General features: G+C 44.9%; 1 protein-coding gene across 1 annotated transcript in view; it reads right to left on the bottom strand.

Annotated features, from left to right (window-relative positions):
- The window catches only part of LOC125466151 (collagen alpha-1(XVIII) chain-like), a 123,209-nt gene that overhangs the window by 39,989 nt on the left and 68,952 nt on the right, over positions 1-14,268 (bottom strand). Inside the window, exons 16-21 of the mRNA XM_059638786.1 lie at positions 13,816-13,917; positions 12,746-12,790; positions 6,431-6,499; positions 5,251-5,340; positions 5,125-5,166; positions 2,226-2,250 (exon numbers count right to left, since the gene is read on the bottom strand). Coding sequence (XP_059494769.1) covers positions 2,226-2,250; positions 5,125-5,166; positions 5,251-5,340; positions 6,431-6,499; positions 12,746-12,790; positions 13,816-13,917 — 373 coding nt within the window. The remainder of the gene's footprint in view (positions 1-2,225; positions 2,251-5,124; positions 5,167-5,250; positions 5,341-6,430; positions 6,500-12,745; positions 12,791-13,815; positions 13,918-14,268) is intronic.

Raw genomic sequence — 14,268 nt, 5'->3', positions numbered from 1 at the left:
ATTATTTTATTGGGTTTGTTTCAATTTTTCTGCAAAAGCAACATTACACGACTAGGGATCTAAGGGGCAGCTTTGTCACATAAAGGGTGGTGAGTGTATGGAATGAGCTGCCAGAGGAAGAGGTGGAGGCTGTTACAATTACAACATTTAAAAGGCATTTGGACAGGTATGTGAATGGGATGACAGATATTGGGACTGGATTTATATAAACTCTCTTGGACTCAGGGACCAGTTGGACCGAAGGGTCTGTTTCCATGCTGTATATCTCTGACTGAAGGTTCAATTAACTAGAAAAGAAAGGTTCCTAAAATAGCAGAAAATTGCTACTATAGAGGCTGCAAATTCACTTTGAACAGAGCCAGATTTTTGCAGAGTCAGGGAGACAGTATCAAGCTTTAGAGATCAAGGCAGGAGCCAGATTCTGAAGACCTACCCTTCTGTAGGACAAAGTCAAGTTTTTGCTGGTGTGGGTATGGGGTGTCCGAGGTGCTGAGTGCTTCACATAGTAGGGAGACCGGAATTCAGCAGTGACATTTAAACTGAGTCCTGATTTTAAATGGATCCCATTTTGATTGCTGTAGGAGACGGAATCCTGAGGACAAGAGTCATGAGGCAGTGGGATAAATGTAAATAGGGCGGCACGGTGGCTCAGTGGTTACCACCGCGGCCTCACAGCGCCAGGGACCCGGATTCGATTCCAGCCTCGGGCAACTGTCTGTGCGGAGTTTGCACATTCTCCCCATGTCTGTGAGGGTTTCCTCCCACAGTCCAAAGATGTGCAGGCTAGGTGGATTGGCCATGCTAAATTGCCCAAAGTGTTCAGGGGTGTGTGGGTTATAGGGGGATGGGTCTGGGTGGGGTGCTCCAAGGGGTGGTGTGGACTTGTTGGGCCGAAGGGCCTGTTTCCACACTGTAGGGAATCTAATCTAAATATTCAACTCGAAAGGTCTGTTTATGTGTCATGATCTGAAGTTCTTTAAATTCTGCAACTCATTAAACTTGAATAAAATAGTCTTAAAATATCATTGAGAGTTGAAAAAAGAAACGCTCCCTGCCTGAGAGTTTGGCTGGACAAGTAAACTTATAGGTTAGAAACATACATTGACAATTGGCTGCAGGATTCTAGTAGAGCACCACAAGTTCCCCAAAGGATATTATTACATTATGAATGCTTTGCTGAGTTTCAAAACGGGTAATTATCTCAACAGCGTGTTCTGTGTTTGTATTTTGATTGTCAGTTTAAAGATGCTGTTAAAGGATTAGCTGTCTTTGGTGTGGGGCCTGATTAGAAAAGTTTGTTCTTATAAAATATTAACTACTTGAAGAGATTTAAAAGCTTTAAGTGGCAGCTTATTTTTCCACCATCAATTGTGTCGGAGTTAGAGGTGTATTAGGTTGGTAACACTTCATTTCTTTTAATCTTCACATAGCTCCTAAGATCTTCCCATTGCTGGATAAGTAGCTATGGAGGTGACAAAGTGTTATGAGACAGTCTGCGAAGTATAATTAGGTGGGAGCAGACGTGAGTAGACGTGCAGCCAGCTTGAGGATATAAGGACCATGGGGTTATGTAGGACAGGTCAGAAGATGTGAGGGCCAAGTGCTGGAGGGCCATCTAAAACCGGTTCCCAACTTATTTCTAATGTGGGCCAATTTTAATTCTTCACGCGGTCCAGTGCCAGAGTCAGAATTTGGGATAGGATAGATGGAGAGTTGTTGAGTGGAGTGGCCATTCAAACAGTATGGACACAGTCGTAAAAACAATACAACTCAGGCACAAACTACTTTGCATGCTCTGTTGGTGCCAGTGAATGCACCTCAAAATTCAGTGGATTGGGTCTCATCCACAGGCATATAACATCTTGCAAACTTAATGAGGCCTTGTAGCCAATGCTAGAACTGTCGTATCCAGGCCTTTGCTTCAAAATCGCCTGAGCTGCCTCAGTTCACCAGCCTCATGCTCATGCTGTGATCCCACTGATGGCCATGCTCTGTAGTTGGGAACTCATGGTCTAAAGGGATCAGGACCAAATCCCAGAGGAACCCTGCAGGTCTTCGACCCAGTCCACCTTGGCGCCCACCCATCTCAGTGACCACACAGGATCTGCTTTGCGGGCCGATGGGCCAGACTCGATCCCACTCCATTCTACCTGGGGCAAAAAGTGGGCTATGTCACAAATTTTCCAATTTCAGCACAAATATGTTTCTACAACAAGTGAGAATACCTGGGGTCCTGACGTCTTGGTTCACCTGCCAAAAAAAACATGTCAAATTATTGAAGGCGACAAAAATATGAGCTGCGAAGCTGGTGGTCAGCGATGTACAAAAAATACACCATGAGAGAAAATGAGCTAACACTCAAGATTCTTCCTGCTCTACACCCCACCCCCACAGTAGTCAGTAGCCCCCCTCAATCCCCATCCCCACCCCATACGCTTCCCTACGCTGTCCACCTCCCAAGGTCTTTGTTCAGATATGATCTCTCGGGTGCTCTTTGCATTCCAGTCAAATGCTGTTTTGTAGTTCAATGGAAGATAATGGTGTAGTGGTAATTCCACTGGACTAGTACATCAGAGGCCCAGGTTAATCGGGATCAAATCCTAGAAAGGCATGTGACAGAATTTAAATTTAACTTGTAAGATCTGGAATCTAAAGCTCGTCCCTATAACGCTGACCATGTAGTTTATTGTAAAAGCCTGTCTGGTTGATTCATGGCCTTTGCTAAAAAGAAATCTGCATTCATTCCCCGGTCTGACCTACATGAGACTCCAGGCCCAGGGCAATGTAGCCGATGCCCAAATGCCCAACAAAGACTGGCCTTGCCAAAGATGCACACATGCCAGAAATTTTTTTTTATTTATTCTGAAGCAAGACCACCAAATGATCAAGGAAGTGAGAGGCCACCAGATTTTATTTTTTCCCTTTATTCATTCATGAGGCAAGGTCATCACTGGCTAGGCAGCATTTATCAGCCAAGAGTCAAACACATCGCTGGGGGTCTGGAGTCACATGTAGGCCTGACCAGGTAAGGGTTGCAGTTTCCTTTCCTAAAGGACAATAGTGAACTGGATGCGTTTTATCAACTCATGGTCATCATAGACTTAATTCCAGATATTTATTGAATTCAAATTCCACCAGCTGCCGTGGTGAGATTTGAACCTGGGTCCCCAGAACATTACCTGCACCTCTAGATTAACAGTCCAGCGATAATACCACTAGGCCATCATTTCCCCTCTGTGAATGCAGTCAGATTGATTAGCTGCATAGCGATGCAGGGACGCACATTAATTTCTAAACGTGAGACAAGTTTTGCAACCAGTGCTTTTAAATATCTCGGCCATAGAAGGAACTGCAGCTGCTGGAGTCGGAGTCAGTACAGTGTGGAGTGAGAGGAACACAGCATCAGAAGAGCAGAAGAGTCGACGTTTCAGGTTGGGACCCTTCCTCAGGACTGGGTCCCAGTGCTGGCCCTAAACCTGATTAATTGTCTAGTCCTGAAACGTCTACTTTCCTGCTGCTCTGATGCTGCCTGACCTGCTATTTCTTCCAGCTCCGCACTGCATCGACATTTAAATATCTCTGCATTCGCAAAACGCCCTCATCATACTTATCCAAGTTTCTGGTATGTTCTGTGACATCAGTTTATTTTAGCTCTGCGTCAACAGCCAGGCTTAGCCAATCAAGAATCAAATTCATGCTCACTCCCAGGCCTTACAAATGCAATAGTCTGTTTGTGCAGGTCAAAATATGACTTCAAATCAAGTTCACCTTCCCAAATCATCCCCAAAATTCTCTTTGTAGCCATAATCTATCAAATTTTGGCTTGAATTTACTGGGTGACTGAGCATCCACAGTTCTCTGGGGCAGAGGGTTCCTTTGTTTAAAGAAATTCTGCATGACCTCAGGCCTGAACAGTGAGCATGTGTTCCAGAGTCCTGAAACCAGGGAAAACCTCTGATTTGAAGCAAGGGCTAGGTCTGTCTCCAATAAATTTGGTCAAAAACTCAGCGGGTGCTTCAAGGGGAGCTGGAAATCCCATTAGAGGATGGCTTTTAGAGGCATTCCTATCCAGGCAGGCAAGCTGGGTAGGCCCCTAGGCCTTCCACTGGACCAGTTACCATCCCATCTGGTCACTGATGACTACTTTTGGGCAGTTCATAAAATCCCTACAGGGCAGAAGGAGGCCATTCAGCCCATCAATCTTGAGCTGACCCTGACCACCTCAAAACAGCATCCTACCCTGTCCCTGTAACCCCCCATTTACCTAGTCTATGCTATCTTGGCACAGTGGCACAGGGGTGAGCAGTGCACCCTCACAGTGCCAGGGACCCTGGTTCGATTCCAGCCTCAGGTAACTGTCTGTGCAAAGTTTGCACATTCTCCCCGTGTCTGCGTGGGTTTCCTCCCACAGTCCAAAGATGTGCAGGCTAGGTGGATTGGCCATGCTAAATTGCCCGTAGTGTTCAGGGGTGTGTGGGTTATAGGGGGATGGGTCTGGGTGGAATGGTGTGGACTTGTTGGTCTGAAGGGCTTGTTCCCACACTGTAGGGAATCTAATCTAATCTCTGGACACAGTGGGATAATTTAACATGGCCAATCTATCTGAGCCGCACAGCGGGAGGAACCCACACATACGCGGGGAGAATGCGCAAACTCCACACAGACAGTGGCCCAAGGGTGGAACTGAACCCTGGTCCCTGTTGCTGTGAGGCAGCAGGGCTAACCACTGGGCTGCTGTGCCATCTATCGCTTTGGGAAACTGAACGCAGGCAGATACATTCCAATCAATCTGAATTACTGCCCTTGAGCTAGGTTCTTGCTGAGGTTAATTAGATTGGCCAATGGAATTTCCAGGCCCTGAACATCCTCTTTCCACACCCCTCAAAATGGTGGTGCTGGCGCTGATGATTTGAGACTAGCACCACACTTGGTGCCTGTATTTCGGGCCCCTCTCTGGTATCTCAGATCTACAACATCAATCAGTTGGAGAGACAGGGAAAAATTCCAATGCCTTTCTGCCTTCCGTGTGCACTGAAAGCCCTTTGTCCTCTACACTCACTACGAGATATATCACTCTCAAGTAAAAGACACCTTACGTCAGGTCAGTTAGAAAGAAATACTTGCAGGTATTTTGCAGTGAGGTCTTGGAGGAACAGGGAAAATTCTCTGCAAACAAAATAAAGTAGCAAACCTTAGTTAAATTGAAAGACAATTCTGAACGAAAATGATTCAGTTACTGAATGGGCCTACATTGTAATAAAACGATCCTGGAATCCCTGGAGGTCCTGGAAGTCCCGGAGGTCCTGGAATACCAGGAACACCTGGCGTACCTGGGAGTCCCTACAATGGAACATTTGAGAAAGATAGTTTAGACAAAAAAAAATCCATAAGCTCAAAATCATCAAAGTGACTGAAAGTTAATCATTTTTTGGCTTCCTCATGTTTAGATAACACTCAATACCACCCAGCTTACATCTGGTATAAGTCAGATACATAAAGAACAGTGAGTGAGGCATGGTGCTGAACATCAGGAACTGGTTTGGGTTTACAGGCATCCTCATTCCCGGTGGTTCTGATTCCTTTATTTCTGCTGTGTTTTTTAAATTCCTGTTTTGTAATCAAGATCGCACCGGTTACATCGGTGGAGGCAAAGTGGTGCCAAAAATATGTTCCAGCAAGCGTTGGTGTGTTGTAGGGTCTTGTGCCTGGCTGCCAGGACCATGACAAAGCACTTAACAAGAAGGACTGTAAAGTTGGACATTCTCTGATGAAGGGTCTAGGCCCGAAATGTCAGCTTCTGTGCTCCTGAGATGCTGCTGGGCCTGCTGTGTTCATCCAGCTCCACACTTAGTTATCTTACACTCTCGTTGTTTCTTTGTTTTTTTGCCTTTATATTCCAGGTTGATTATTATAAGTTTTAAGATGGTGCCAGAGAGTGACCACACTACACCACACTTCTCACTGTATTTGGTAACAAGATACATTTGTCAATAAATAAATCAAATCAAGTATGGGCCAAACGCAGGCAAATGGGACGAGTTTAGGAAATTGGTTAGCATGGACGAATTGGGCCGAAAGGCCTGATCCTGTGCTGTATGACTCTACAACTCTAATAGGCAAATGATATAACACTTCTGCATGAACCTCTGAGGCCTCAAAGACTTGCTTTGAAATTGACAACAGAGTGACTGTGGAATATTGACGGACTTTTCCTGATTCCAATGTGCTGGTGCCAGCAGTGATTCATTGATCATATTCCACGCTGAGATCAATTCGCTTTGACCATTGGCCACGGGAATTGAAATTGAAATTTTCTAGCTGCTGAGCCTGGTGCTGACATTTGAAACGCAGCCGAATTTGCTGTGGAAATTTCAGGATCTAAGTCATTCATCGCCAACTTTCCCCCAGTCTTTATTGTGCACTGACTCACACAAGGAGCTCCTCCATGTTCTTCTGAAACACCTGGCTCTCCCTTCTCTCCTTTCAGTCCTGGACGCCCCTGAGGGGACAGAAGAGAGAACTGTCAGAAAAATAAACCGAAGAGCAAAATACTGCAGAAACCTGGATTAGTGGCTGAAATTTCGGCCAAAACTCGGCAGCCTCTGTGGAAAGAGAAACAGAGACCAGGCCTGGCAGAAGCAGGTGAGGAATTGGTAACTGCTGGGCTAACAATCCAAAAGCCCAGGTTAATGTTCTGACACATTCAATCCTGGCCTCTCCCTGTTTGCAGGAAGGATGTTGCGAAACTTGAAAGAGTTCAGAAAAGATTTACAGGGATGTTGCCATGGTTGGAAGTTTAGTACTATAGGGAGGGGCTGAATAAGACCATAAGACATAGGAGTGGAAGTAAGGCCATTTGGCCCACTGAGTCCACTCCACCATTTAAATCATGGCTGATGGGCATTTCAACACCACTTCCCTGCACTGTCCCCGTAGCCCTTGATTCCTTGTGAGATCAAGAATTTATCAATCTCTGCCTTGAAGGCATTCAACGTCCCGGCCTCCACTGCACTCCGTGGCAATGAACTCCACAAGCCCACCACTCTGGGCTGGGGTTATTTTCCCTGGAGTGTTGGAAGCCGAGGTGAGATTTTATAGGTGTTCATGAAATCCTGAAGGGGCATGGGTAGGGTGAATAGACAAGGTCTTTTCTGGAGGATGGGGGAGTCCAAAACTAGAGGACAAAGGTTTAAGGGGAGAAGGGAAAGGGACCTAAGGGGCCACTTTTTCACACAGAGGGTGGTGCGTGTATGGAATGAACGTCCAGAGGAAGTGGTGGAGGCTGATACAAATGCAAGATTTAAAAGGCATCTGGAAGGCTACATGAGTAGGAAGGATTTAGAAGGATATGGGCCAAATGCTGGCAAATGGGACCAGATTAATTTAGGATGGATGAGTTGGTCCAAAGGATCTGTTTCTGTGCCATATAATTCCATGACTCCATGACGTGGGTTCAAATCCCACCATAACAGATAGTGAAATTTAAATATGGATATATGAAGTTAGCCGAAGGGCAATTGCTGTCAAATATCCATCTGGCTCACTTCTGGGAAGGAGACCTGTTATTTTTATCTGGTCTGGTCTACGCACTTGTCTAAACCTACAACAGTGTGATTGACCCTCAATTGCCCTCTGACAAGTTAAAAAAAAAGTGGATGTGGTTACACCATGCCTTGGCAGGTCTGGGAAAGGTGGTTACGGTAATATTTACAGGAGTTTAGAAGAATGAGGGGAGAAACCTATCCAATTCTAACAGAAGTAGACACTGCAAATACAGGAAGGATGTTCCTGATGACTGGGGAGTCTAGAACCATGCTCACAGTCTGAGAATATGGTGTAGGCTATTTAAAACCAAGATTAGGAGAAATTCCTTCTCCCAGAGAGTTGTGAGCCTGTGGAATTCTCTGCCACTCAAAGCGGTGGAGGCCAAACATTAAATGCTTTCAAGAAGGAGCAGCAAGGTGGCTCAGTGTTGAGCATTATAACCTCACAGCACCAAGGGACACAGGTTCAATTCCACCCTGGGGTGACTGTCAGTGTGGATTTGGCACAATCTCCCTGTGTCTGAGTGAGTTCACTTTGGGTGCTCTCGTTTCCTCCCCACACCAACAATATGCAGGTCAGGTGGATGGGATGTGCTATAGTGTCCAGCGATTGTAGGCTAAGTGGGTTAGCAGTGGGAAGTGTAGGGTAAGGCTTTGGGTCTGATTGGGATGCTTTTCAGAGGATTGTTGTGGACTCAATGAGCCAAATGGGCTGCTTCCTCACTGTTCAGCTTCTATGTTTGCAGGAGATATATGTAGTTCTCAGGATTAAAAGGACAAAGCAGGAACAGAGGACTGAGTTGGATGATCAGCCATGACAATAATGGATGGTGGAGCAGGCTCGAATAGCTTACCCCTGCTCCTTTTTTCTATGAAGCCACTATTTGATCTCATAACCATCAGGCCGCCAGGAGCCTACGGTCAAGGCATCTCGTAGCCCTTCCCCCAAAAATCCCAGGATGATGACCCACCAATCAGGCCTTTGGGAATGGTGGTGACTGCTTTTCCCATTGAGGAAGCCTCCAGATGAGTAGACCCTGATAAGGGAGGTTGTATTTTTACGGTTAAGTTCAGGATTCTGACTGAGAGACATTCAGTTGTACTCCCACAGGAGATTGCTGTGTCCCATTGGCTTTGCCATTCTCTACCACCGACTCCGTGACGTTTCTGCCAATCTTAACGCGGCCTCTTTGTTTTGAGGTACAACAGCGAGTGAGCAACAGCAGATCACAGAAGATCCTTCTCCAGTACTGATAGCATCGATCTGAGGGAAAAACTACTGTCCAGATGCCATCTGAACTCCATTGCTGCCATCGATACAGCCAGAGGTAAATCCAGGTCTGAGGCCCACACCTCATGAAAGAATAAATAAAACAAAAAGCTTCCTTTTTTTAACTCATCCATGGATGAGCATCACTGACTGGGTCAGCATGTATTGACCATCCCTAGCTGCCCTTCAGAAAGGGCTGTTGAATTGCCTTCTTGAATACTGCAGCCCATTCGGTGCAGTCAGGCCCACAGTGCCGTTAAGGATGGAGTTCCAGTAACTGTGAAGGAATGAACTTATATTTCCAGGTTAGGATGATGTGGCGCTTGCTTTGGGACTTACCATGGGGTGACATATCCCATGTGTCTGCTGCTGCCGCTGTCTTTTCTGATTGGAGTGGTCGTGGGTGTGGGAGGTGCTGTCGGGGGAGCCTTGGGGAGGTGTTACAGTGCATTGCGTAAATCAGGTATGACTATGTCAGCACTGACTGCCCTGGGGATCAAGTAGGAAGACGTCTCTGGACACGGCCTTCAGCAAGGCGTTTGACAAGGTTCCTCATGGTAGATTGGTGAGCAAGGTTGGATCACGTGGAATACAGGGAGAACTAGCCATCTGCATACAGAACTGGCTTGAAGGTAGAAGACAGAGGGTGGTGGTGGAGTGTTGCTTTTCAGACTGGAGGCCTGTGATCAGCGATGTGCCACCAGGATCGGTGCTGGATCCATTGCTTTTGTTATTTGTATAAATGATTTGGATGTGAACTTAGGAGGTATGGTTAGTTTGCAGATGACACCAAAATTGACAATGTAGTGGACAGCGAAGAAGGTTACCTCAGAGTACAACTGGATCTTGATCAAGTGGACCAATGGGCCAAGGAGTGGCCGACGGAGTTTAATTTAGATAAATGTAAGGTGCTGCGTTTTGGAAAGGCAAACCAGGGCAGGACTTATGCACTTATACATTAATCTTCTTAATGGGAAGATCCTGGGGAGTGTTGCTGAACAAGGAGACCTTGGAGTGCAATTCTTATTTCCTTGAAAGTTGAGTGTCAGGTAGACAGGATAGGCATTTGGTACTTTATTGGTCAGTGCATTGAGTGCAGGAGTTGGGAGGTCATGCAGCGGCTGTACATGCAATTCTGCTCTACCTGCTACAGGAAATATGAACTTGAAAGTCAGAAAACACTGACAAGAATGTTGCCTGGTTTGGAAGGTTTGAGCTACAGGGAGAGGCTGAAAGGGCTGGGGCTATTTTCCCTGGAGTTCCAGGGGTGACCCGATAGAGGTTTATAAAATCATGAGGGGCATGAACAGGGTAAACAGACAAGGTGTTTTCCCAGGGTGGGAGAGTCTAAAACTAGAGGGCAAAGGTTGACAGCGAGAGGGAAAAGATTTTAAAGGGACCTGAGGGGCAACTTTTTCACACAGAGGTTGGTGCATGGATGGAATGAGCTGCCAGAGGAAGTGGTGGAGGCTGGTACAATTACAACATTTAAAAGACTTCTGGATGGGTATACGAATAGGAAGGGTTCAGAGGGATATGGGCCAAATGTTGGCAAAAGGGGGTAGATTAATTTAGGATATCTGGTCGGCCTGGGCGAGTTGGACTAGAAGGTCTTTTTCCATGCTGTATATCTGTATGACTTGATGATCTGTGAGGAGACCTTTCCAGGGCCAGGTTTACCATTGCTGCTTCTGGTGGATATGTTAAGGCTGAGCGCACTGTCTGGGTCCATTCCTCACATTAGACTTTGTAACAGTTTTATACAACTGCGTGGCTATTTCAAAGGACAATTAAGAGTCAATCCCATTTTCTGTGGACCTGAACCAGTTAAGGACAGCAGATTCCTTTCCTTAGAGCACTTGAGTGAACCAGACAGCATTTTTATAACAATGGGAGCCATTAGGCCAGCTTTCCAATCTCAGATTTTTGAATTGGATTCAAATTTCATCATCTGCCCTGGTGAGATTCAAACCTGTGGCCTCAAAATAGTAACCTGGACTCTGGCCCAGTGACAATACCATTACATGACTGCTTTGCTCTTTCGGAGAGTAGCTTAACTAAAGGCAAGGGAATTTAGATGAAAGAACTTGTTGGGCTGAAGGGCCTGTTTCCACACTGTCGGGAATCTAAAAAAAGAACAGTACAGCACAGGAACAGGCCCTTCGGCCCACCAAAACTGTGCTGACACTTGATGGCTTTCTAAACTGAAACTCTTTTGCCTCTACATGTTTCATCCCTCTATTCCATCGCTTATTCAAATATTTGTTATGATGCCTCTTAAAAGTTGTGATTGTATCTGCCTCCACCACCTCTTCTGGCAGGACATTCCAGGCACTTACCACCCTCTGTGTAATAAGACTGCATCTCACACCTCTTTTTGACTTATCGCCTTTTACTTAAACCCACATCCCCTAATAATCGACTTTTCTAACCTGGGAAAAAGGCTCTGACCATTCATTCTTTCCCCACACCTCTCATAATTTTGTAAATGTCTATCAGGTTCTTCTTCATCTGTCAATGCTCAAGTGAAAACAAACTGAGTTTGTCCAATTTCTCCTCACGGCTAAGTCCCCTCAAACCAGGCAACATCCTGGTCTACCTTTCCTGCACTCTCTCCAAAGCCTCCCCATCCTTCTGGTGGTGTGGTGACCAGAACTGTATGCGATATTCCAAATGTGGCCGAACTAAAGTTCTATACAGCTGCGACTTGAATTGCCAGTTTTTATATTCCATGCCCCAGCAATGAAGGCAAGCATTCCAAATGCCTTTTTGACCACTTTGTCCACTCGTCTGGCCACTTTCAGGGAACTCTGGACCTGTATGCCTAGATCCCTATGTGTGTGGATGCTACTAAGGATTCTGCCATCAACTGTATTCTTCACTCCTGTTTAGATTTTCCAAAATGCATTTGTCTAGATTAAACTCTATCTGCCATTTTCCCACCTGTCTCTATCCTATCAGTATCTTGCTGTATCCTCTGGCAATCCTCCTTACAATCTGCAACTCCTCCAACCTTTCTTGCATCTGCAAACTTACTAATCAGACCACCTACATTCTCCTCCAAATCACTTGTATATGTTGCTAATAACAGGGTCTTGGCCCTGATCCCTGCAGATTGCCACTGGTCACAGATCTCCAATCTGAAAAATACCCTTCCACTGCTACTTACTGTATTAAGACAGTTCTGTGTCCAGCTTACCAGCTCGCTGCAGATCCAATGATTTTTGTATCAGCCTGTCATGAGGGACCGTGTCAAAGGTCTTGTTAAAGTCCATATAGACAACATCTACTGCTCTGCCCTCATCGATCATCTTTGTCACTTCCCCAGACAAGTTTGTGAGACACGACCTTTCCCAAACAAAGCCTTTCCCATCACTAATAAATCCATATTTTTCCAAATGTGAATAAATCGTATCCCTAAGAATATTCTGCACTAATTTCCGTATCATTGATGTAAGGCTCACCTGGCTGTAATTCCCCAAATAATCCCTATTGCCCTTTTTAAACAAAGGAGATACATTGGCTATTTTCCTGAACCCCTGGAACCTCTCCTGTGATTAAAGAAACTAAAACAAACTTCTTTATGAAAGCGAACGGTAAGGACGAGAAACTCACCATCACAGTGAGTGGGTGAAGTGAACATTTTACATGTGGTTGTAGGGAAACTAAACAAGAATACAATGGAGGAGGAAACAGAGGGTTGTGTGCATAGCCTTTGATGAGGGAGTTGGGAAGAAGCTTGAGTGGAATAAAACAATTGGCAGAGACTGGTTAGACCTGTGTATCCGATGTAATGCTATGTTTCATCCTATGTTGTCTGTGCAGCACGGTAGTAAACCAAACTAGGGGTTTCTCTCTTTCAGGAATTTATCAGCTAAGGATTTGAGATGAATACAGAAGAAGTTAAGTGCATGGGTATTGGTTCTCTTACCGGTCTTCCAGGTGGGCCAATTTCTCCCCTCAGTTTCTCCAGCATCTGTGTTAAAACCAAAAAGAAACAAAAAAACACTGTTAACGTTTTCCAAATAGATTTAAATTGTCTACAGAGGTGGCTTACTGTTCTATCAGGTTGGACCTGTGAGTACATTAATGTTGAATTAACTTTGCAGCCAGTGAATAAGTGCTGATTTATCCTTTAATATCTCAGGGTTAAGGATACTTCAGGGATCCTTTTTTATAGAATAAAAAAGACCATGTTTCAATCAAGTTTATTCCTCCATGTGTACACCAAAGTGGAGGGGGTTAAGGCCCCGAATTTGACACTCTCCATTTCATTATCCCTAAAAAAAATCCATAAATGAAAGACAATTTAAGACTCACTCAACTCTTATCTCAAATCTGCACCTTTGTGCCCGAATTCACAAGAACGTTTTCTGAGTGCACAATTACAATGTTTTCCCACTCCTTACATGCAGACTCTTAGTGAGTTTGGCTAATCATAGACAACTCTGTACAAACCCTTCCATTGCCTACATTGTTTAAAAGTTTCATCTATTGTTTCCCAGAATGTAGGTGTCGCTGTGTTGTCCATTTTCCCTTAAACTGAGGGGCTTACTTGGTCACTTCAGAATCAAACTGCATTATTAATCATCTGGAGTCACCTGTAGGCCAGACCGATTAAGGGTGGTAGAGTTCCTTCCCTAAAGTGCGCCAGGTGGGTTTTTAAAACAAACAATGATAGTTTCATAATTTTGTCACCGTGACTTGCTTTCAATTCCAGATCATAGGAACTGAATTAAATTCCACTTTCTGCCAAGATAGGATTCAAACCTCTGTTCCCAGATCATTAGCTGAGGCCTCTGGATTACTATCCCAGCGACTTCATGATCGTCTTCCCCAGAAATGCATTTACTTAAACTTCCAACTTAAATTTATTTGATGTAAATATTTACAAAGAGAAAAGTAAGCTTTTATCCTATCAATACAACTGGCTTCGAACAGAGCCTGGACCATCACAGAATCCTGATTCCTGAGCTGGAAGAAATGTCAGCGGTCATTTACCTGACTGGAAGAAATGTCAAACAATTGGGAGCTGGCTGGTCCAGGGGGTCCTGGGGGACCCTGGGGTCCTGGCATGCAGACACATTTCTGATCACATACACCCTGTTATATGGATCATGAAAAGAACAGAAAAAAGAAACACATTTACTTCATTTAAGAAATGGAAGAATATCTTTAGAATTTATTCTTTGATGGGAAGTCGGTGTGAATGACAAAGCTGGCATTTTATTGAGTGTTCCTAATCACCCATAAACAAAATACTTTGCTCAGCCATTTCAGAGTTAATAGTCAACACATCAGAAATCACATGTAGGCCAGGCCAGGGAAGGAGAGTCAATTTCCTTCTCCAAGGCATTTTTTCTCTTTATTCATTCACAGGATGAGCGTATCGCTGGCTAGGCAGCATTTACTGCCCATCCCTAATTGCCCAGAGGGTCGTTAAGAGTCAATCAC

Source organism: Stegostoma tigrinum, chromosome 31 (assembly GCF_030684315.1).
Source record: "Stegostoma tigrinum isolate sSteTig4 chromosome 31, sSteTig4.hap1, whole genome shotgun sequence".
NCBI lineage: Eukaryota > Metazoa > Chordata > Chondrichthyes > Orectolobiformes > Stegostomatidae > Stegostoma > Stegostoma tigrinum.
This window is presented reverse-complemented; position numbering and strand designations above follow the sequence as displayed.